The sequence below is a fragment of the Peromyscus leucopus genome, chromosome 5 (assembly GCF_004664715.2).
Source record: "Peromyscus leucopus breed LL Stock chromosome 5, UCI_PerLeu_2.1, whole genome shotgun sequence".
Classification (NCBI taxonomy): Eukaryota; Metazoa; Chordata; class Mammalia; order Rodentia; family Cricetidae; genus Peromyscus; species Peromyscus leucopus.
Genome location: NC_051067.1, coordinates 113,472,814 through 113,498,112, shown reverse-complemented (window position 1 = coordinate 113,498,112; position 25,299 = coordinate 113,472,814). Strand labels below are relative to the sequence as shown.

Sequence of the window (25,299 nt, the reverse complement as noted above, 5' to 3'; positions counted from 1 at the left end):
TTCAGTGGCTTGTCAGTTGTCAAATGTGACCCTCGAGGTACACAAAAGATTGGCCAGAGGTGAGCCTGAAGGGCCTGGCTTCTGGTTTGGACAGAGGGCAGCTTCTTAGAAGCAGGAGCTAGCAGGCCCTGCTGCTTTCATGCTGTTAAAGTTAAAGGGGGTAGATATGCTAAAAATCCAGCTTTCTAAGCAGCTAGCTCTCAGGAGGCCGCTCCTGGGGAGTCCCCGAGGTGGGCTTGTCAACACAAAGCCTTCCTAGCAAAGAAGGCTCTTTCCATGGCTCCGGAAGGCCCTGGCACCATCATCTTTCTCTCTGGGGCCTGCCCCTTGCACCCAGCCCTGGGCAATGTGCTACCAGGTGTGTGGAACCACCCACCACCTCCTCTGTGCCTGCAGCGGGTGGAGGCAGCTGGACGCAGGGCCAGGGGCACCAGGCTCATTTCACAGAAAGGGTTTTCAAGCACAACCCAGGCTGAGAGATAAAAGGACATCTGTCCATCCCTTGGTGCCCAGCCCCAGCTTTCTCAAACAACATTCCTTTATGCGGCTCTCCCCCACCCCTCCGCAGCCCCCGCCTGTCATACACTGCCTCCTTTCAGATGGCCTGTGTGCTGGACTTGTTTGTTTGTGCTGTAGCACGCAGGCGTTCCGTTGTTCTGCACTGTTCTCTCCCCATGCACCCTCCGAGCACACCCTCTCCAGGGAAGACAGGGCCTGGGGACTGGGAGAGTGCTGGGGGCTGAGACAGGGACCCTGGCCAGGGGTCTGGAGACATCCCAGTGAGGCCCGCCCAGAGCAGAATCTTCCTGGAGACTAATCATCTGAGAGACCTTGCGTGGCTTGCCTGGTCCTCCTGATCCTCAGTTTCCCCGTCTGTAGAGCCTCCTGCCAGTCCGTCAGGGACACGTGTGTTGACGCTCCTGAGATGGTAGCTCTCTGTGGAGATAACACAGCTGTCCTAGGAGCTCTGCTAGGGGAGGAGATGGGAGGTACAAAGAACAAGGTTTGTGTTAGAGAGAGCAGCAGTTTGTGATCAACCCCCACCGTCCCCACGCACAGCCTGCCGCTGATGCACAGTACTTCTAAGTGGAGACAACTGGGGAGTGACTTCTCAGGCCTTAAAGAAGGCAGAACAGGCTACTTCTGAGCCAGGAAGGGAAATAGTCCAATGTCCCTTCTAAGAGCTATGCATGGGTAACCAGTATGGGCTGGGGAGGAGGGCTGTGTTGACCAGGAGACTCTGGTTTCCAACATCTTGACATAGGGTGAGATGTAGACCCTGACTCCATATCACCTTTGATGTCTTCTTCAGTGTGGTTTTTATCTCCTATTGAATTCCTTCTTCCTCTGTGGCCTTGTCTGGATCCCAAGAGACACTGCTAAAACTCTAATGACTTTCCGCTGGATTCCACGACCAATTATAGAGTAGGTGTTTTAGACAATGGGAATGTATAATCTCAGAGTTCTGGAGGCCAGAAGACCAAGGCCAAGGTGTCATAGGATTCTAGTTTCATCCCTGTTACTGTGATTAAACATTCTGACCCAAAGCAACTTAGAGGAGGAAAGGGTTTATTTCATCTTACAGGTCACAGTCCATCACTGAAGGGAGTCGAGGTGGGAACTCAAACAGGAATCCATGGAGAAATAAATGCTGCTTGCTGGCTTCCTTGCTCCTGTTTAGTTAGCTTTTTTTAAACAGCCCAGGACTACCTACCTAGGGAGTGATACCAGCACTGTGGGCTGGGCCCTCCTACAGGAATTAACAAGACAATCCCACAGAGACATGCCCACACGCCATTGTGATTTAGGCAATTCCTCAACCCAGGGTCTTCTTTCAACTGGCTCTGGGCTGTGTTGAGTTAACAATTAAAGCTGTCTACAACATGTGGGGGCTGTGAGAGGACGCATTCTAGGCATCACCACAGCCTCTGGCAGATCTCTGTCGGGATGGTTTTCCTTGGCTTTTTGACACATTTTCCTGGTCTGCCTTCATCTTCACATAGCAGTCTTCCTGTAGTACCCCTTTGTGTGGACATTTTCCCATTATATAAGAATATCAGTTACATCAGAACACACTCTAATCCCCCCCCCCTTATTTCCATCTTAATTCTATATTTATAAATAAGATCAAATTCTGAAGTACTGAGGGTTGGGAAGATTATGAATGGGGAAGGGTATATTCTCCTGGGAAGTTAGACCCTGAAGGTGACATACTTGGCGTGTGGCCTGTGGCTCCTTCCCAGAGAAAAAGGAAAGAACACAGGTGAAGAGGAGCATCTCCCACCATGTCAAGCCCTGGCTTCTCTTGAAGTTGATCCTTGTCATCCTGTATTGAAGGGAGGAGCAAGTCCAGGGTCTCCCTTCGTGTACCCTAAGACCCTGGTTCTAAAAGTGTCAGCCTATCACCCAGCGCCCCCAGGGGCTAGACACAGGCTTCCCCACAAGCTTGTTCCCCATAGGTGCCCGTAGGTGCAGCCCAGCCTCCCCATCTAGATTCCTCATTCTGGGAATTTGGGGAGAAGAAACACAATCCTTGTTCTTGGCTCTCCCTGGCCCTCCTTCTCGATGAACAGGGCGCCCACATTTAACAGCTCACCAGGAGTTTTCCAACAGTCACACCAAGGGCCGTGTTTATATTCATGTATGTCAGTTTGAACCACGGAATTTGTTAAAAATGCAAGTCCAGGGCTGGGGCTAGAACTCAGTAGAGCATTTTCCAAGCATACCTACGAAGTGGGGGAGAGAAAAATCTTCTGGAAATTTCATATAAAAAAATCTAGTGTTCTGGATCTTCTTAGAAATCATAGTGTGATGACACAGGCCCCCATCTCCCACGACCTGGACCCAGGTCAGAGCTGCCCCTCACCACAGGATATGGCCCTCTGTTTCTCAATAGTGTGCTCATTCCCATCACTCTCCCTGAGCTCAAGATCATGTGACATCAATCATGGAGTAGTACTGCCTTTACCATCTGCCTGCCTTCTCTGTGCCAATGCTTGGAGCAAAAGGTGTCTCATGCCTTTGTCTGAGAGCGATGCTTAATCTTCCTTAGCAACTTGAAGGGGTTTAGAATCACCACGGAAACACACTTCCGGGGAAGATACCTCCAGAAAGATTTAACTAAGCAGAGGAGACCTGCCCTGAATGTTGGTGTCACTGAATGAAAAGGAGAAAGTGAGCCGAGCACCGGCGTTCATCTCTCTCTGCTTCCTGACTGTGTCTCCAACGTAACCAGCGGCCTCAGGCTTCTGCCGCCAAGCCTTCCCCTCCACGAGGTACCGCACTGTCACACCAGGAGCCAAAGCAACCCCATCCTTTTGTCTGGTATCTTAGCAAAGCAAGGAGAAAAGTAGCTCATACACTGAGTTGTCTCTCGGTGGCCCTGGTTTGAGGGAGACTCCATGCAAGCGTGTCTCAGTTTGGGGAAGTAAAGACTATTCCAGCATAGACATCGTCCATGAACAAAAGGAGTCTGAGCCAGGGGCCACACCCTGCGCTACTGGACGCTGTCGCCTCCTTAGCCTCTGAAAGTGGAAACAGGGAGTCGGGGGACCTGGGACCTTCGGGGGCTGCCAGTGAACACCTGCCATGTTTGTATCTGGGTCTAATGGGGCTGAACTTGATGTGAGGGAGCTGCCTGGGGAGGAAAACCAAGAGATGTAAGCAGGGCTGTGGCCACAAAAGCAAGTGACGCCTCAGACCAGCCAGTGACTGGCACTGAGCCGGGAGAAGCGGTGGCAGGTGCTGCTGTCTGCCGACTTCTCTTCCACGTGGCCTCAGACTGTGGCCGGAAGGATTTAAGGAAGTCAAAATGCCTACCTCACTCTCCACAGTACACTGCCCAGCAGAGCCAGTGACTTGGCGGGGAAGGTCCAGTGCCAGCCTCTGCCAGCTCCTTGGCAGGTTGCACTGGTGACTCCTTGTAGCTGTCTTTCTCTTTCCAAGGAAAAGCAGCCTGTGGAAGGCGCTGGAGCAGGCCTCCCCTGCCACCCTGCCCACATATAAACCCTCCTCATATCTTTGCACCTAAACAGGCCATTGATCTGCTGAGACATGACTGACTCTTCTCATTCAGCAAACGTTTGGATGCCCTCCTGGGGCCAGTGCCTCAGAACGGGCAAGGCCGGCAGGGCTGGAGAGACAATCATCAGGCAAATAGATAGAAAAGGCTGGAGATGCTGTCCGTCCTGAGCACCTGTGCATCTCCCCAGACACACAGGACTGTCTTGTGTCCCTCAAGTGGATCCTATGAGAAAGTGGTCACATGCCAGCGATGCCTGTGATCCCAGCAGCCAGGAGGCTGAGGCAGAAAGATGATAAGTTCAAGTCCAGCCTAGACTTCATAGCAAGATCCTGTCTCAGGGTCCTCTTCCCTAAAGAAGAAAGCTGTCACATGGCACAGGAGGGAAGGACACTGTTGTCACACTCTTTAGGACATGTGTTAATCATTCTTGTGGAGGCCAGTGTAAGTCTGACTACAGAATTACTCACCTTCCTCCCCACGTACTGAAACTTGTCCAACCTAAAGGCAGCAACCAGAACAATTTTCTTTGCTTTGGGATTCTTTATTGGTTCCCTTTGGCATCCTTCCAGGAGTCTTTCAAATGCATTGTGGAAGTTTCCAAAAACAAAAAAATGTTTAAAGACTTTTAAAGTTAGGGTTGTAGCCTATTTCCCCGGGGGTGACCTTTGCACACTTCTGATTTATGAGTGGTGTTTGCTTGTGGAATGCAAGGGTGAGCCCAACCTGACTACAGAATAAACACTGGCCTGGAGAACAAGAGCTACGTGTGTGCTGTTGTGACAGCCGCTACTGGGCAGGTCTCGGTTCCTGAAGCCCTCGGGAATGGGACCTGGAGAACCTCATCCAGGGCGGCTTTTGTCCACGTGTAGAGAAGGTTTGCTCCACCTTCTGGGATCTCATAGCTAGTCTTGATAAGATTACTAATGAAAGACATGCTGGGAGAACATGTCCAATCCAGAATGTTCCTGCTGCAGGTGATACCGATGTGTGGCTGGCTGGCCCTGGCTCTCCTTGGAGTCTCTTCCCTTGTTGGATGCCTGCTAAGTCTTGTGATACTGACTTGGGCCTCTGCCAGAGAAGGGTGTTGTCCCTTAAGGCCACCCAGGAAGTACTTTGTTCATGTGGTCACTCCAGGACCATTGAAAGCATGACCCTCCCTCATGGTGACAGTACTGCCTGAGGTCCCCTAGGCCTCCCTGAGGTCTGATTAGGCTGGGGCAGCGGAAGAGGAAAACGGGACAATGTGACATCCATCCCTGCCCCTTTGTCCTTCTTTTTCTCTGCCTTCCTGGCCAGTGTGCCCCCACCGCCAGCCCTCACTCTGGGCTTGGTCCGTGACTCAGAAGACTCTCCGGAAAGAACCACCAGCTACTCTACCCTGGGATGCGGCGAGCTGTGAGTCACACTTCTACGTGACAACATACTCCCGTCTCCTGGCTCTTAGAGCAGGTCCCCAGAGCAGCTGTCCCTCAACTTCTCTCATTTAAAACAGAACTTTCTGAGCTGAACAAAAAAGCCTTAACAGTTTTGTTTCCATCTGTAGCCATCATCTCTCTGCGCAACCGGACTCGCGATAATTTTCCAAGTAGAGCCTCAGAATGGGTCTAAAGGGAACACTTGGTCTGCTTCCTCTTAGAGCTTCTGTCGAGGGTCCCACAGCAACCCCTTGAATGGAGGGAACAAGTAGGAAAAATGAGTGTTCCTGAAGTGAGACTTGACTTTGTCATTTTCATGCACTGATAAATATTTTTAAAATGGAACCGTTTGTTTCCAGTGCTGATATAAAGTTGTCAACTGCCCTTCTTTAGAAGAACTGCCTTCTGTGCTATAAACCTGCATTGCCTGTATATTTGGTATTGAATCTCCTCTTGTTTGTGAAGGGTTGCTGATGGTCATCTTTAAAAGTACTTTTATTTGTGGAAGAAAAATACTGGTATTTCATATGAGTCTTAGCTATGTTCAGACAATCTACGTCCATATGAGTTTTCATCCTTGTAACCACCCTTGTATGTGGACAATGCTTGCCCTCGCCAGCCTAGAGGAGCACTCCAGCATGATGTGGTCAGTGTCAGTGTGGGGCACCCCTTTCTCAAAGGGCTGTATCCCTCACTGTACAACAGTGTTGGGACACTCTATTTGTTTAACATCTCCAAGAACAAAGCCCCGACCCACCCCCAGGACCCGGTCCCATCATGTGGCAGGAAGTCTCAAGAGGCTTGGGCTATTTTGTAAAGTATGACCCCACTGAGGCCATGTGGAGATAACGTTCAGTTTCTGAAGAGTCCACCTAGAGAAACAGGAAGCAGCAATCCAAAAGTCCCCAGTAGAAGCCACTGAACAAATTATAATTACTCAAATATTTGAAGACAACCAGAGGCAAGAAATTATGCCAACAGAGGAAGTGGAGACATCATCTCTGGCTCAGATGGCAAGAGAAGAAAGAAGAGCATGATGGGAAAGAGAATATGCTGGAGTCCATTACTGGTTATGCTCCTCACTAGGCAGAAGGCTATGGGAATAACATTGCACCTACTTCATGCAGTATTATTGCACTCATGAAGTATTAACTGTTGTCTCCTAGACAGGGGGACAGTTGAGAAGGAAAATGTAAGGCATGTTATAGGAAATGCAAAGTCATCCTTTTGACTTGAGAGAGAATGGAGTTAATCCAAGGTCATAACAGAAAAGGAGATTGGAATTATAATGGAAAGCATTACAGGAAGGGAAGTCACTTGAAAAGATGGTCTGAAGATGGTTTGTGGTGGACAAAGCTTGCACTCACCTCAGGAGAGCTATGATGTGGATGAGCCCCTTGTGTGAGGGAGGAACTGGAAGGAAGTAGGGGGGCCACTGCGATCCTTACAGACCTCTGGCTCCCGAAGGGGAGGAACCCAGAGTTCCCGGCCCTGCACACTCACCCATTGTCTTCTTCCTCGGATTTCTGATTTCCACTGACTCCCGAGTCCTCTCTTGTCATGGCACCGCAGCCACAGGACTCTTGTGTCGCTCCAGTGAGCAGCACTACAGGTTCACATCACCTCTATATTAGTTACCTTCCTCTTTGCTGTCGTAAAATACCTGACTGAAAAGCAACTCAGAAGAGGAAGAGGTTATTCCAGCTGAAAGTTTAACGAGGTACAGTTCCTCACACCAGGGGAGGCATCGGGGCAGTTGGAGGCAGCTGGCCACCTTGTGTCTGCCATCAGGAAGCAGAGAGAGACAATGACCGCTCCACTCTCTCCTTTTTATCCAGTCTGGCATCCTGGCTCATAGGAGTGAGTTTCCCCTCTTTCGCTCAGCCCAGGTGTGTCCAACCTGTAGTCTCTGGTCACATATGTCCCGAGATATTTAGCCCAACATGTTTTCAGATGACAAGATCATGTGGCAGTGCCAGAAAGTCAGACATCCTGATGGTTAAACTTTCCTGAAAACAGTCTCATAGACACCCCCGGAGATGTGTTCCCGCGGAAACACTAAATCCAGACAGGCTGACAATGAAGATTAACCTTTATAATCTCCTTACCATACATACCCCTAACCCATGCCAACAGCAGTTGCTAAGAAAAGCTTCAGGGTTCAATAAACTGAAGGAATGAGTTGATACGGTGGTGGCCAAAAGATTTGATGTTTGCTCAGTTCCCATGATCAGAAATAAGGTGTGTGAGAAAGGGGTTACAAGCTCTGTTTGGTCCTGCATGTGGCCTACCACATGTTCCTTGGAAGAGAAACATGGACCCGAAGGCACGCTTAGAGACCCTGTTGTATCCAGGAGGGACTGGGGGGAAAGCAGATGGCATGAGGTGGGAACATTGGCTCTGTTCAGACGTTTATGGCCTGTCAGGTGAGAGAAGGAATTATGCAGCCCCAGAGGGGAGGAGCCAAGGGTGATTGCCAGGACCTGGAGGCAGCCAGCCAAGCATAAGAGACCGTGTGCCAAAGCCTGGAAACATGAGTCAGACAGTGGAATACTTTGTGCTTTCCTCCTGTCTGCGGGGGTGTCAGGTGGGTGCCCCAGTCAGTTCCGTGTACGATGCTCTGAGTGTCTGAAGAGTGTAGCACAGACGAAAACATTAAATGATAGTATTGTGGAAACCCCTTCCCAGCGAAGATCATCCTTTCGTTAAGTTACAAACATGGAATTACAGGAGGTAGGCCTGCAGTATAGAAAAGGAAGGAGTAGAACACTCTGAGAAAGGACTTGGGATGTATTAGTCAGGATTCTCCAGGGGAACAAAACTTACAGAATGAATCTCCCTCTCTCATAGATAGATAGGTAGATAGATAGACAGACAGACAGACAGATAGATAGATAGACATATGTATATGGGATATATATACATATATATGTATATATGTATGATTTATTAGAATGATTTACAGGCTGTGTGTGGTCTGGCTAATTCAACAACAGCTGTTTATGAATGGGAAGTTCAAGAACACAGTAGTTGTTTAGCCCAAGAGCCTGGGTGTCTCAGCTGGTCTTCAGGATACGCTGGAATCCCAGAGAAGTAGGCTCTAATGCCAGTGAAGGAATGGACTGGCTAGCAAGAGGGAGAGCAAACAGGCAGAGAGAGAGAGGGAGCTTCGTTCCTCCATGACCTTATACAGGCTGCCAGCCAAAGGTATGGCCCAGATTAAAGGTGGATCTTCCCACCTCAAAAATCCAGATTAGAAGTGGGTCTTACCACTCCAAATGATTTAATTAAGAAAAAAATCCCTCACAGGTGTGCCCATTCATTTGCGTTTTAGTTTATTCCAGATGTAGTCAAGTTGACAACCAAGAATAGCCATCACGTGGAGTAACCAGAAAAAATAACCGTCTGGGAAAGACGAGGTTGATAGTACAGGGACTAAAGCCCTCAGGAATATTTTGATATTACAACAGAGCTCTAAGACCGTGCACGGTAGCTCACACCTGGAATCCTAGTGCTTTCGAAACCAGTGAAGGAGGAACACCACCTGTTTTAGATCAGCCTGGGCTACCAAGTAGTTCCAGGCCAGCCAGAGCTAGAATGAGACCCTGAAGGAAAGAAAACAAACAACTTGAAGGGAACAGGAAAGATGATTGGATTGCTGACAGAGAAGGAAGAAAACAGCCTATGAGGGATATTTAAAGAGTTTCTGCTTATATTGTGTTATAAAATTCCTTTTCCTGGTCCTCAAGAGAGCATAAGATGCTTTTTTTTTCCTTAAATTAAAATAAAATCAAATAAATTCAGCCAGATGGTGGTAATGTGCACTTTTGATCCCAGCACTTGGGAAGCAGAGGCAGGCAGATCTCTGAGTTCAAGGCCAGCCTGGTAACAGAGGGAGTTCCAGGACAGTCAGGGTACACAGAGAAACCCTATCTCAAAAAAAAAAAATCATAAGGGGCTGGGAGAGATCAATGGTTAAGAGTGCACATTGCTCTTGCAGAGGCCCTAGATTTGGTTCCCAGAACCCACATTAGACAGCTCATAACCACCTGTGACTCCAGCTCCAGGGGATCTGATGCCCTCACCAGGCCTCTGCAGGCACTGCACTCACGTGCACATACCCACACCCATACACATAATAAAAATAAAACAACCTTTTAAAAATTCAGGTATGGAAGCTGTGTGTAGTGGTACATATCTGTAATCCCAGCCTATGAGAGACTGAGATAGGAGGAAGGTTAGTTTGAGATCAGCCTGGGCTACAAAGCAAGACTCTGTCTCAATTAAAATTACATATATACATAGATATATATTTTAAGAAGCAGGTATCAGTCTGATAACCCAAAGATGCACAAAGGTAGGATTACAAAAGCCCACTTCTGGATTGCATCTGGGTTTTTCCCTAGAAAATGCCAACATGGTCACCATCACCATAAAGTTCTCTTAGGCTTATTTGGAAAGAAAAATGTAAGCATAGTAGCAGAGCCCAAAGCTGCTGGGCATGCTGGCGTATATCTGTAATCCCAGTCCTAAAGAGTCTGACATAGAGAATGGGGGGTTTGAGATCAGTCTGGGCTGCATCGCGAGATAAAGGATAATCTGGGCTACATACTCTGCCTGAGGAAAAGTCAAAAGAAACCCCAGATGGCTGCTCAAACCTCCCAAACCTCTTGCTAACATCTGGCTTCCCAGGACCGTTAGGATTGTCGTTGTTTGGGGGCACAGGACTTGGGAAGCTCCCACTGGCAAGGTCTGTCCCTGCCCTTCCTACAGGGAAGCCTGAGCTTTACTTCCGGGTAAATCTGCTTTCTCTGGTCTCAACCCCGCATGACGTCAAAGCTAGCTGAGGCTGTGTGACTTTCCCAGCACATTATTCCATTTCCTTCTGGCTTTACCTCTTTACTTGTTTAAATTAACGTTGAGCCCACTTGGGCACACCTCAGCTCGCTCTGTCCTGCACGTGACCACTGACTGACTGACTGGGATTGCTGGAGGACCAGTCTCCCTGGCTCCCAGCGGCCTTTCTTTGCTGCGATCACATGGACTGGCAGCCTGTGACCCACACAGTCTACTGAGTAACCAGGCAGAGAGAGAGAGGAAAGGAGGGCCGCCATCATCAGGTGGGCACAGGGGGCCCCCATCCAGTGCCCCTCTGTGACTTGCCTGACATTTGCTGGGCCTGGCAGCTACCCCTAGCCGCTCTCACATCCTTACGGTTTGCTTACTTTCCCAGATCTTCCTGCATCTTTCGTTTTTGTTTTGTAAGGGAGAAGGACAAAGAATAATGACACCCACACCAGTGTCTCTGATTGCAAAAGTACATACTGTCCTTGATTTCCACCCACCCCAGTCCCACCCATGGGGTTTTCCCGGTCCTTAGCTCTCTGGCTTGGGGTGGTTGGGGCTCCGTTCTCTCCCTTCATCCTCTAAGTGCTTTTGTGTCTTCTCTCTCCAGGACCCCGTGGAGAATGGTGCTGTAGCCTCTGCGGAGACTCAGAAGATAGACCCTGCTACTGAGCCACAGTTCAAAGTGGTGGACTGGGACAAGGTAGCTGGCGCAGGACACTGGGGATGATTGGGGTTACAGGGGGTGGAGAGGTATGTGAAGCCACGATGTATGCCCAGGGAAGATGAAGAGCCACTGGTACCCTCAGTGCCCACGTGTGACCTGGGGCAGCAAATCTAGCTGCAGGCATTAGGGGATGGGGAGGGCTTGCTGGTGGGCAGCTGGGGTCAATGGTACATGAGATCTCTGCAAGAACCCCACCCTAACTAACCTGGAATAAGACAGGTCTCCCATCAGGAATCCTGAAGTTAGAAGGGGACAGTGGCCGGGCTGACAGACCCACCCCGGCCAGTGTACGTGGAAAATCTGCCTCTGGCACCGACGATCACTCCGGAAAGTCCCTTGTGGATAAAGAACCCACAAGTCCCTTGTGGCAGAGGTGGTGTGGCAGATAGGGATGAGGGGCTTTGATGAGGACGAGGGTTTGGGGCAAGACCAGGAATAAGCCAGTATGTCCTCACTCAGGGCTGTGAGTAGCCGGTGGAAGGTACCACAGGCACAAGTCCTTTTAGCCAGCGCCAGTGAGATTGGCTTAGGGCCTGACTCTTGGGAAGAACATACTATAAAGAGCTCGCTGGGGCTACCTCAATGTGGCAGCCTACACAATATCTCAGGAACAAACTGCTGTGCTTTATGACAAGTTGGGGACAGGACACACACACACACACACACACACACACACACACACACACACACATGCACACACACACCTTTACCTCCTGCTCTGGAGAGGTTCCCCATAGTTTCCCTGAGCTATGGTTCAAGGCTGACCCTCAGCCAATGCTATATGAGGCAAGAGGAAGATCTAGTCCCCTGGGGCTGTTCCACCATTACAGACACAATGAGGGAGAAGGAAACCTATACAGAGGGGAAGAAGGGTGCCCTCCCCTCCCCCAATCCCAGCCTAGCTCCCGGCACATCAGACAGCTGGGCCTGACTTACCTGCCACCTCTTTTTCATTGTCTTACTCTCTCTCTTCTCTCTCTCTCTCTCTCTCTCTCTCTCTCTCTCTCTCTCTCTCTCTCTCTCTTTCTTCTTCTTCTTCTTTTCTTCTTCTTCTTCTTCTTCTTCTTCTTCTTCTTCTTCTTCTTCTTCCTTCTTCCTGTGTCTCTGGGCTGAGAGAGAAGGACTAAGAGTGACCTACAAGAGGAAGTCCATACTACTCTGGCAGGGAGCACCCACCCACCTGGGTCCCCTTGGTGCGTCCCCACCCCACCGCACCCCATTCACCCCGAGGAAAGCCAGCACAGTGCCAGCCCTCCAGGGAGGATAAATAGTGCTCTCTCCTGCCCTCTTCTCCTCCTTTTCTCCCTCTCTGCCTCCTGCTCCCTCCTCACCACCTGATCACCCCCCAGCTCTTTGGGAAGGAAGGGGCTAGGAGAGCTACCAGCTGCTTCTGACCCAGCTGGAGGCAGGTCTGTCTTGAGAAGCTGTGGAAAGACACCAACAAGGCGGTGGCTTTATCTCCCCCGCAGAGGGTCCGCAGGCCAGGAGTGGGTTTGCAAGGGTAGGACTCCTTAGCTTCGTATTCAAGGTGAACTCTGTGGGTGCTGTCAAGGAAGGGAGCCACGGGCTGCCAGGGCCCAGCTACCCTGGCCCCAGAAGCCAGGGAACCAAGTGGGTCAGGCTGGAAAGAGTGAGGAGAGACTAGGCTGATCATGCTGGGCTGGGGGTAGAGGAATCTGGAAAGACAGCAGGAATGAGCAAAAACCAAGAAACTCTGGTGCCCCACCCTGTCAGAGGTGAGGTCCATCTGACTTTTGGGATCTGTATGGAATTTTACTGGAATGATCTAGATCACCCCTTGAATCTCTCAGCTGCGTAGGACTCAGGCTTCCTTGGGAGGAAAAAAAAACAAAACAGATTGCAACTCTTTCCCATGCCCAAATCTTTGTTTTCTAGAACCCAACTGGCCTGGTGACCGTTGCTGCCCATCACTCTTGACTTTTGGGCACACCTCCCTTCAACCTGCTTCCTCTTTAGGCCACTCACTGCGTTCTTTTCAGAGCCCTCCCTTGTTAGCCTTCCATTGGGGGGGGAGGGGATGCCAGCCTCCCAGGAAGTAGTTAGAGCAGATGGGTTAAGGGTTTGCTGACCTGACGCTCCTCCCACCCCCAGACACCCCTAGACAACAAATGAGCATCAACCTAACACAGCTTCGGGTTGTTTTCTGTTGTTGTTTTCTTTCTTTCTGAGACACACTCTATGTAGCCCTGGCTGGCCTGCAGCTTTCTATGTAGCCCAGGCTAACCTCAAATTCACAGAGCTCCACCTGCCTCTGCTTCTGCCTCCCTGGGTGCTGGGATTAAAGGTGTGTGCCATCATGCCTGACTAAATTACAAGTTTGCTGTTGGGTTCATGCTTGAGCAAAGCATTTTTCATGAACCATCTGTAATCTAACTTGATCCTGTTAACAGTGTCAGGAGCCAGCTAGGTGTTGTGACGCACACCTTCAGTCCCAGCACTCAGAAGGCAGAAGCAGGTGATCTCTGAGTTCAAGGCCAGCCTGGTCTACAGAGTGAGATCCAGGACAGCCAGGGCTACACAGAGAAACCAAAACAAAAATACAAACAGAAGAAAACAAATGCTAGGAGCCAAAGCATATAGTCTTCTGCCAATGTTACTTGGCCAGCAGATAAGCAGCCTTGCTGGCATGTTAACCACAGATTAGCCACAGGAAATCAACCCAGATAGCAAGTTAGCCACAGGCTAGTTGCCTGGCTGACCATACGTAATGAGGCCTTTTCTCTGTACCCCCTGAGCCCTGCGACTCGGAGAGGAGAAGACAGAAGGGAAGGACAAAACCAAACAGGTTCTGGGGGTATCTCCAAAGTGGCTACCTCTTCTTCCTTCTCCTGCCTCAAGTGAAACCAGACTCCAGCACAATGAGCCTCCTTCACTTTGGAGAGGCTGTCCAGTGTAGTTTACCCCTGTCCATCAGGAGACAGGTAGAAAACCATCCAGCCAGGTGTGTCACCAATCAAAATGCGTTGGTGCAGCCGGGGAGATAGCTAAGTCATTAAAGTGCTTGCCATATAAGCAGGAAGACCTGGGTTCGACTCCCAGAACCTACATGTATATATCTGTAATCTCAGCACTGAAGAGAGGTAGACAGGATGATCCCTGGGGTTTGTTGGCCAGTCCGTCTAGCCAATCAGTGAGCTCCAAATTCAGTGAGAAACTGTCTCAAAATAATAAAACAGTGAAGACACCTAAGTCTACTTCTGGTTTCCACACATGTATGTACATAGGTGCATTTGTACTCACACACATGTGCATGCAGAGACACATACAAGCACGTGGAGACATCTATATGCACCGGAAAATGTAGTGGTCAGTTCCCCGAGTCCCTGCCCTGACCTCAGTACCACACACATAACCCTTAACACTGGAGATCCAGGGTCTGCAGAGCTGGCAAAGTGTTGATTTGGGCCCGATGAGCTTTACTCTTTGGAGGTTCTAACATAAACGAGCCAGGACTTGGGCCAAAACAAAGGTTCCATGGCAAACCCACACCCAGGGAATGATAAAACTCCAGGCTGTGAGTTCTAGCTTGGCTCTGCCCCCTTCCCGGACTTCATGTCCCCTGAGTGGAGAGATGCAGAGTGCAGAAGAGAAGTCAGGTGACCCAGAGCTACCTCAGTGGTCTGGAGTTTGTCCCACATTTGTCCGACTTCCTCCGAGCAGGAGAGGTCTGCACCAATCCCCATAGGACCCAAACCAGCCAGCTGATGCTCCAACTGCCACTGGGCGCTGTTGCAGAATCCCCCCAGCAATGTGCCGGGGAAGAATTCATGGCCGCAGGCCCCTGGCTGCGCTGACCACTGGTCTGGGTCTCCAGGTGCTAAGAATTCGGGCTCTGAGCTCCATGCTCAGGATCAGGCCCAACTCTAGCATTTGTGGCTGAGAAGTCAATCTTCAGTGTTCTCGCCTATAATACGAGGTTATCACAGTCCCCAGTCTGATGATTAAGGCTTCTCGCCTGTAATACGAGGTTATCACAGTCCCCAGTCTGATGATTAAGGCTTATGAAAGATAATGAGTATGGAACCAGAGCCCAGGATGGCTGGTCTCTAGGGCATAGAAGAGGTAGCCAGGACTTCCAGGGAGTATTTTGTCCCTCACTGCTCTCCCCACTGGCTTGCTGCTTGGTAGCCCATCCTCTGCCTCCCTGCCTCAGAAAGCTGTCCTGGAGCAGATGCTCTGGGGTTCCAGGCGACATCTTTAAACAATGGCTTGAGCTCTTGGCAGTGGGAGGAGCCTACTGGCATCCAGCAGTTGCCTCCTCCTGCCCTGGCTCCCCTGGGGAAAGGCAGATGCTGAGCACTCGCTGCTGGGTTGAGGCAGCCCCGGAGGAGTTGTCCTGTGCCACCTGGTTCCTGGGCTGCCCAAGAGGAAGAGGATCCAGGAATCAAGAAGGAGAGCAGAGGCAGCCCCTCCTCACCCTGGCAGCGGGTCCTCTGCCCACTCTCTGGGCAGCAGGCCGCCCTTTCCTCCTGCTGCATTCCTGGCATAGCCAGGAGCAGCCTCCCCCTTCCTGGCTGGGCAGGGGCAGAGCTGTGTTGGGGGAAGGGCATGGGGTACACAAGATGCTTGGCCTAGACGCTCACTGATTTGCATCTGCATCCTGGCCCAGTCTGTCGCTCGAGTCTATGAACCACCCAGGAAGGCCCTGAGCCCAGCAACCTGCCCACTCCAGAGAAGTTTCTGAGCCTATCCTCACCTTCGTCCACACAGCCCTGCACTGAGCACTAGCCTTGGCCTGTTCTGAGCATCAGGCCCACAGGTTCAAAGTGAGGGTAGACGTGGAAGTCCGCAGATGCCTGGGAGCTGGAGGCAGGATCTATGTCCTATTCTCTCTCCTTTCCCCCACCAACCTCACACAGTGGCCCTGGTCCCTTACGGTGGTGCCTTCCCCTGTGCCCTGAGCTTTAGTCAGCACAGAGTGGGAGGACAGGACCCGGGGCCAGCTCAGAGGAAGGAAGCCACTTCCCCGGGAGGGCAGGGGCCCAAGGAAGTGTCTGCCTGGTAAAGAAGGAACGGGCTCCTTTCTACCTCACTAGATCCCACCCGGGCAGTCAGGCGGCATTATCCCTTCTCAAAATCAGTTCTCTGCAGCTTCCATGTCGGAAATGACTAGCAAGCGAGAACCTGTTCCTACCTAGTGAAGACACTGTCCTTCAGTAACCAGGACTAGAAGAAAGCTGAAAAAAAAGTCAGTATGCAGCCGGGTGGCGGTGGCGGCGCACGCATTTAATCCCAGCACTTGGGAGGCAGAGGCAGGCAGATCTCTGTAAGTTCGAGGCCAACCTGGGCTACAGAGTGAGTTCCAGGACAGACTCCAAAGCTACACAGAGAAACCCTGTCTTGAAAAACCAAAATAAATAATAAATTAATTAATTAATTAATTAATTAATTAATTTTAAAAAAGTCAGTATGCATGTAGCAGCTAAAGCAGGCCTAGCACCAGGTGAAGGTTCCAGCTCTTGGGAAATTGTTTTGAGGGTGCTACAAACTGGGGAAGGAGCCGGATATGGTAGCACATGCCTGTAATTCCATCTCTTGAGAAGCAGAGACAGGAGAATTATCTCAAGTTTGAGGACAGCCTAGTCTACATATTGAGATGCAGGTCATCCAGGGCTGCATAGCATAACAAGACCCTGTGTCAGAATACACCACCAGGAGCCTGTGAGATGGCTCAGCCAGTGAAGGCATTTGCTGCCAAGCCTGACAACCTGAGTTCATCTCCAGGACCCACCTGGTGGAGGAGAGAACCAACTCCGAGAGACTGCCTGACCTCTGCTAGCACACTGTGACACTCTCATGAGGGCATGTACACATGCATGCTCACACACACACACACACACACACACACACACACACACACACACATAAATAAAGTGTAATTTATAAAAACATCAAAACAAAAACTTATGGAAGGAGGTTCCCACTCTAGGATCAACCAACCAACTCCACCTCACGAACTAGCCTTCTGGGCCTCGATATATTTACTCCAAACATAGGGAGAAAGTCAATGGGCCTGCAATTCTGTACCTGTATGAACATCTCACTTTACCCTGCTCCCCCTCCCCAAAATAGCAGGATAGAGACCTTATGCTAAAATTATTGGTGTATGCCCTTGCTGATGAGAGGAATTTTTGCAGGGGTAGATGCAAGGCTTTTAGCCTCTGGAGTCAAGTGACTCTCCTTGGGTTCCAAGGGAACTATCTCAGATAGAGTGTGGGATTAAAAAAAAAATGGGCAGATTCCAGGCAGTGGTGGCACATGTCTTTAATCCCAGCACTGGGGAGGCAGAGGCAGGCGGATGGGTCTTTGAGGCCAGCCTGATCTACATAGCGAGTCCCAGGACAGCCAGAGCTAAAATAAATAAATAAATAAATAAATAAAGTCTTAAAAAAAAAAGACAACGACAACAACAAAAAAAATGGGCAGATCACAGGCAGCCTTGGCACTACATAGTGCCATATATAGCGGGCATCAGGGCCTGCTGGTCTACCTAGACAGTAGCTGAAATCCTGTGTACAGGTTAGATGGACAACAGGACATCAAAGGGCAGACCACGTTGTTAGAGAGCTGTGTTCTTTTTTTTTTTTTTTTTTTTTTGGTTCGAGACAGGGTTTCTCTGTGTATCAATCCTGGCTGTCCTGGAACTCCCTTTGTAGACCAGGCTGGCCTCGAACTCACAGAGATCCGCCTGCCTCTGCCTCCCAAGTGCTGAGATTAAAGGCGTGCGCCACTGATGCCCGGTGAGCTGTGTTCTATAAACACCTCTTCAGCAATCCAGCCTTCCTTCTGTATCTGCTCTGTCTTGTGGCTCACTGACTCATTTCTTCCTGTGTCTCCACTGAATTAAAGTTATAATACTATGTTACTATCTTCTTGCTTTGCAAAATAAGAGCAAAACAGATCAACATAAAAATTTACCCAAACCTTTGATAGGTAGAGAGAGGAGGCACACCGGGCCACACATCTGAGTGATAACTACAAGTGGTTTTCTTTTTATTGGGGGGCCTATGCGTGCCACGGCATTTGTGTGGCAGTCAGAAAACAGCGTGGGGAAGTCAGTTACCTCCTTCTACTGTGTCGGTCCCAGAGGCTGGGCTCAGGTCATCAGTGCCTTAATCCACCGAGCCACCTCACTGACCTTAAATGGTTGTTTTCTTAAAATATCAAAGGCCAGATTAAATGTACAAATGAAACTTAGACATATGGGTGTCATTTGTAACATGCAAACACAGAACATAGAAGATCCAGGGGTCTTATCTAAGACAGATGGCGATAAAATAAAAGATGTAGGTATCACCCTTAGAAGGAAACAACTAGAAAGAAAAACTCAGAGACATCACTAGAAACCAGTGGAGGCGTTAATGTAAAATGTCTTAAAATACTTAGTTCAGGAAGGATTAAGATGGTTCATCAGGTAACGGCTCCCGCCAACATCTAAGTTCAATCCCTGGGATTCCACATGGTAGAAGTTGAGAACGGAGTCTCACAAGTTGTCCTCTGACCTCCACAAATCCTCTGTGTGGCACCGTATTTTGGCTTGCGTGTGGCCACACACATATACACAGAAGTAAATAAAATGTTGAAAATTACTTAAAAATAAAATACAAAATTACAGCAAATAAGAAAGGACAGAGGAGATAGAAAACAGCAGGAAAGAATAAACATAAACAAACTGGGGATGGGGAGATGATTCCGTGGGCAGAGTTCTTGCCACATAAGAGTTAGAACCGAAGGATCTCAGAGCAAGGCATTCCCCATAGTGAACCGACAGTTCAACAAGAAAATATAACAGGGCAACCTTGACAGATTACCAGACTCGGTATCCCATCTGTAAATGACAATAATTATAGCGCCTGTTTAGTTAGGAATGTTGAGAAATGAGTGAATGGTGTAGGCCATGTAGAGTTGGTATATTTAGCACATGCTCCGTGAGTGTTGATGTTGGGGCAAAGCTTCAAGCTCTCGTGTGGCCTTGCCCAGCCCCTTCTAGGGTGAGACTCTACAGGCCACTGCATGATAAGGTATAAACATGGTGTACTAGAAGGTTCCTCCCATTCTTTTTCCTGATATAAAGTATGCATGCATACTTGGAGACTCGGGATCGAGACATGGAAGCCTTGAGACTGTCTACATCACTGGACCAAGGCATGAGGTTAAGGAGACCGGAGTCAGGAAGGGACCAGCAACCGAGTGAGGCTTGGACCTCTTTCCCTGGGCACAAACTCAAGAAGAGTGACTGGTGGCCTTACCTGCCCACTTCAGAACACCTACACCCCTTTCCCAAGGCTGTGATAGCAATAGTAGAGAGGGTCCAGAGAGGCTGGGACACCAGAAGGCCAGTTCCTGGGAGAGCGGCCGGGGCTGAGCCAGCTTTGACAAGGAGGCCTGTGAAGGATGAGCAGCCTCCAGAATCACGGCGCCTCTCTCTCCCAGGCTTGCTCATTGTTCCTCTGCTCCTCTGTCACGGGCATCTTCCTCCTGCGGTGGCCGCCTGCCTTTGTTGAAGACTGACCTCTTGTATTGGGGACCCTCACTCTGTTTTGGGGTATTGGGCTGCCAGCTTCACTTACAAGAAACCGAGCGGCGCTGAGAGGTACAGACGCTTGCTCGGGATCTCACAGCTGGTAAGCAGCAAGGACAGGATTTCAGAATGGGCCCTGACTTTAAGTTCATTGTTCATTGCTGTTTGGAATCCAGATCAATCTTATTCAATACACTAAGTCACCAGAAATATTCCAGTACTTCTCATCGCCTACCACTAAACTCTAAACTCTCTAAACTCTAAACTCTTTGGCTTTGTATTTCTATGAGTAAAACTTGGGGCACATTTTTTTCTATATGTCCGTGTTAACCTATATGTAATTTATGTATGGCACTCTTGTAGTCTGTGAATCAGAACACAGTCAGATATGATTTAAATGAGTGTGTGTGTGTGTGTGTGTGTGTGTGTGTGTGTGTGTGACAAATATAAACAGAGTCTCTGCAGGCCACATTAGTGGAAGCCATGAACTGTAGACTAGTGGCTGTGGAGGCCCCATGGACTAGACTAGGCCCTCTGGATATGGAAGATGGTTGTTTGGCTCGAACTGTTTGGGGGGCACCCAGGCAGGGGGATCAGGGTCTGTCCCTGGTGCATGGGCGGGCTTTTGGGAGCCCAGTGCCTGTGGTGTGAAACCTTGCGCAGCCTTAGTGCAGTGGGAAGGGGCTTGGACCTGCCTCGGCTCAGCGTGCCGGGCTCTGCTGACTCCCCATGAGAGACCTTGATTTGGGGGATGTGGGGATGTGGAGTGGCTTGGGAGGGAGAGTTGGAGGGTGGGAGGAAGGAGGAGGGAAGAGGGGGGATCTGTGAGTGGTATGTGGAGTGAGTAGAAAATTTCTTAATAAAGAGAAATGAAAAAAAAAGAGGAATTAGGAGGGGAGATAAATCAGTAAATACTTACAAATTTATATATATACAGTCTCCGGGTGTGGGAGAGATGGCTCAGGACCCAGGTTTGGTTCTCCGCACTTACAATGGGCAGTTCATAGCCACTGGTAACTCCAGTTTCAGAGGATTCAGTGCATTTTTCTGACCTCCATGGTCAGCAGGCAACATGCACACACACACACACACGCACACTCACACGCACACACATGCAGACAAACACTGATACACATAAAAATAAAATAAATAAATCCCTAAATTTGGAAAGTAAATAGGATCCCCAATCTCTTCCTTGGGGGTAAGTCGGTGAGTGCTGCTGAGGTTTATATAACATGTGTCTGGGGAACAGCCGGCCTGGTAGATGAAGCGCCATTCCTGGACCTGAATAGAGTGTCCTATTAAGCCCTCAGCAGATTTTTTCCTGCAATCCACAGAGCAGTGTCAAGGAACTGCTCTCTAATATGGACCACAGTTGTTTCCACCCCTGCGTCTGTACCCATACTCCCTGTTGTTACTCTCCCCCACCTAGCCAAATCTTCCATGTTGATGAGCAAACCCCAGACCATGTTCAAAGTCTTGCTTACTCTAGATCTGATCATTTGTGGCGATCCTCTTGCCTCTGAATCATGGCACCCTTGAGTCAGCACTGAACTGTCTTGCTTAGGGTGCTTCCTCCTACTGAATGCCTTCCACTGGTGTCGTTATTACCTGCTTTATAGCTGAGGGGACTGGGGTTCAGAAAGTTCAAATAATTTCCCCCAAATCAAGCAGTGAGTGGTAGAACCAGGATTTGAACCCAGGACTGACTCTAGAGTCTCTAAGCACTAAGCTGTGTGAAACAAAAGTGGTCTTGTACACACCTGTTGATTCTTTCCAGCACCTGGCACACCTATATGCACACTCGCAAAAATCAAAATACACAAAAATCTAACGTTAAGCAAATGATTGAGTGAATGATTATTTGAATGAATAGATGAATGAATTATCCAGGCCAACACCAAGAAGAATGTCTGCAGTGGAGGAAAAGGGGCCTCTATTTATGATGCACCCCCTGGTGATTCAGAATCTATTGGTTCTTGTGTATGTAGAGTCCAGCATGGGCTCTCAGACATCGTTACCAGGTTTCAACCTACCTAGCTCTTGGTTTGGCCACACTCTATGCTCTCTGGGTCACTAGTTGGCTCTGCTGGCAAGTCTGGACTCCACCAACTTAGCAACTCCAGTGGAGGAACCGGTATCTGATGACTCTTGGTTCTCAAGCAAGCTTAGGCCCTGGCCTGATCTGGATTCCACATCCGGGCCGGAAGGGGCAATGTAGTCAGATCTGGATTTCCCTCCCCAAAGCCACTGTGTATGTAGCTCCACACATACCACGTGAGCTGAGATGGTGCTAGAGCATAGGACACCATAACCGAGAGATGTGGAAATGGGTACCAGAAGTGTGAATATCAAGGGCCGATCCGTCTCTTGCAGGACCTGGTGGACTGGCAGAAGCCTCTCCTGTGGCAGGTGGGCCACTTGGGAGAGAAGTATGATGAGTGGGTTCACCAGCCGGTGGCCAGGCCCATTCGCCTCTTCCACTCTGACCTCATTGAGGCTTTCTCCAAGACCGTCTGGTGAGTACTCGGCAGGGTCTGAGGTGGGCCTCTCTGCTGGTAACACCAGTAAAATGTAGAAGGGAGGGAGTAGTTGAGTTCCTCCTTAAAATAAAGGATATATTGTAAATTCTTGGGAGAGGGGACAGGCTGTAGCCATAATCAATTCCTGCATGTGGTTTATCTACTATCTGGGTAACATCCTACCATGTGCCTGTGCCTGATTTTTTTCCAGACTCTATGTAGGGTTAGAAGCCTTTAATGCACACTAACAATTTTCCCTGCAATTAGTTCCCCCTGCCACAAGAGGACAGTGTCTATATAGCTGTCCAGAGTCAGTGATCATGTACCCCATAATCTTTTCTGCCAGTGATTCATCTCAAGAGACAGGGTCAGGCCAGGCGATGGTGGTGCAGGCCTTTAATCTAAGAACTGGGGAGGCAGAGGCAGATGGAACTCTGTGAGTTTGAGGCCAGCCTGGTCTTCCAGGATAGACAAAGTTATGCAAAGAAACCCTGTCTCAAAAAACTGGGGGGGGGGGCAGGGGTGGCAGATGGACTCACAGCTCTCTTTTCTTTTCCCCTGATCCTCACGACATTGTGCCTTTTGACCACTGCTCTCCACATACTTTCTGCGCGTGCTTTGACATCCACCCCGTTTGCTCTGTAGTTAAAATGTGTGCCTCAGAGGAGCTGGGCCCTGTTGTCCCCTCCCCGCCTCCCATGCATCTCTCTCTCTCTCACCCTGATGGCCGTCCTGCAGGTATAGTGTCCCCATCATCTGGGTGCCCTGGTGCTGTACCTCAGCTGGTCCTACTACCGAACCCTGAGCCAGGACAACACCCGGCTCTTCGCATCGTTCACAACAGGTAACGCCGACAGACCGGCTTCTTCCCGAATTGCCCCTGTGGTCTTGAGGGCAGGAAACCGAGTTCCCCGTCGTCTTACGCTTCTATGGGCATAGAGAAACCACACCACACACAGGTCAAAATGAGGCTTAGCGTAGAAAAAGTTGTCCTCCCCAACCCCGTGGATACACAAGTGAGCAACACATGAACAGACGCTAAACAGTCATATCCTCACGTTCTTAGCAATAAAAAGACAGAGGAAGAGAACTTCTGAGATTAAGCCCAGAGAATGTTCTAGGTGTGGCACTTCCCCTCCTGGAGTACTGTCATCTTGGGAGATGGAGACAGGAAGATCATTACAAGTGGAGGCTATCCTTACATACATTAGCAGGCCCAGGGCAGCCAGGGCTGTACAGTGAGGCCCTGTCTCCGTTCAAATAACAGAGAATGTACAGCCTAGAACTCCTCATTGAGAGACTACGTGAAGGCCAGGGATGGTGGATACACGTGTAATGCTAGCACTTCAAGAACAAAGGCAAAGGAATTAGTTACTGTAAGCTGAAGGCCAGCCTCATCTACCATAGCATGTCCAAGGCTAACCAAGGCTAACCAGGGCTATATAATGAGTCTCTAGTATAATAGATGGATGGATGGATGGATGGATAGATAGATAGATAGATAGATAGATAGATAGATAGATAGATAGATAGAATGAAGATAGATAGATAGATAGATAGATAGATAGATAGATAGAATGAAGATAGATAGATAGATAGATAGATAGATAGAATGAAGATAGATAGATAGATAGATAGATAGATAGATAGATAGATAGATAGACGGAATCGGTATTATCAGGTGGCACAGCCACATGTAGATGAGTCCATGTTCACATCACAGATTGGAAGAGAACTTGGGAAAAAGATAGGCAAGCACCATAGACCATCTTCAAAGCTAAGGGCCACACAACAGAAGCTGACCTGGCAGTGACACCTGATCCCCTCTACTGAGCATGTGCCAAATGGTGTACTTTCCTGAGACTCCTCTCAGCAGCCCCATGGGAAAGGCATTTGCTGTCCCCTCTCAGAGTTGAGGAAGCATAGTTATTCCAGAAGGTATACATGTGTAAAAACATCACATAGTACATGGTTAAGTGCATGCAATGTTATCTTCCAGGTCTTTTTCTGAGATGAGGGACTGGGAGATAACTCAGTTGGTAAAGCAATTGCTTCACAAGCATGAGAACCTGAGTTTGATGCCAGCATCTATATAGACATCCAGGCTTGGTGGTGAGCACTTGTAATCCCCCAGCTCAGGAGATAGAGACCGATAGGTCCCCAGCCTTCACTGGCCAGCCATTCTAGCCTAATTGGCCAGCCTCAAGTTCCAGAGAGAGACCCTGTCTCGAAAAACAAAGTGGCTGGCTCTTGAGGAGGAACAACACCCGAGATTGTCCTCTGGTCTGTACGTGTATGCACACATACCTGCAGACATATGTGCATTCACACACACAAATGAACACACAACATAGAGCCTGGAAAAGGTAAATGAGTCATTCAGGGCCATATGGCCTAGGATGTGGAAACCAACTGCCCCCAACCCCAGCTTCCAGTGAGGCGACAGGAGACAGACAGAGTTTGGCATGGGCTATTATCCAAAGAACAAGTAGAACTGAGTTTTTCAGAGTGGCCACTCTGCCATCTTGGCTCACAGACTCAGCTTACCTCAGTCTCCAGGCACATGCCTCTTCTCTTGCATAACTTCTCAAGTAATCTACCTGGCACCTTAGGGTATTGTCTGGGGATATTGCTTCCCTCATCTGATCACAATTTGTTCCTGACATGCACCAGGCAGAGAGGCTTCTTCCTCCACACACAGAGGCTTCTCTTCTTCGTACATCCCCTGAGGACAGCTAGTCAAGGGCCTCCCACAACATTGGGGCCCTCAGTTTATCGGCCTCACCCAAGATGGGGTGGGGGATGGGCACGCTGTGGGAAGTGCCCCTGCAACCCAGCCCAGAGCCCAGAGGGTTACCCCTGCACACCCCACTAGCCACAGTTACCCTTTTCGGCCCACGCTGAATAGCTCAGGCACAGCACAGGGCTTGTTGCTCAGAGGCCTGCTCACTGAATCACCCACTGTCTGCCCAGCACTCCCCTAACAATCACCAACAGAGGCAGGGCCGCCGGGGCTGGTAGCCAGAGGGGGAAGGGGACGCTAAAGCTTTGGCCCAGGTCCCTCTGCTGGATTCCTCCAGAGATGCCACTCCGTACCAGCTCCGGCCCCCCGATGGGCAGACTAGGCGATGCTGGGGTGAGGAGGCGGTGGAGGCTTGACCTATAGGAAAGGCTGTTCTCCACGGCAAGGGCAGTGATTTGAGGGCTCCACAGCACCACGGGCC

At 49.7% G+C, this 25,299-nt stretch overlaps 1 protein-coding gene across 1 annotated transcript in view; it reads left to right on the top strand.

Annotated features, from left to right (window-relative positions):
- LOC114709106 (fatty acid 2-hydroxylase) overlaps positions 1-25,299 on the top strand; it is a 57,713-nt gene that overhangs the window by 23,599 nt on the left and 8,815 nt on the right. The window contains 4 exon segments of the mRNA XM_028892762.2: positions 10,895-10,987; positions 21,930-22,072; positions 22,814-22,839; positions 22,842-22,919. Of these exon segments, the coding sequence (XP_028748595.1) occupies positions 10,895-10,987; positions 21,930-22,072; positions 22,814-22,839; positions 22,842-22,919 (340 nt within the window).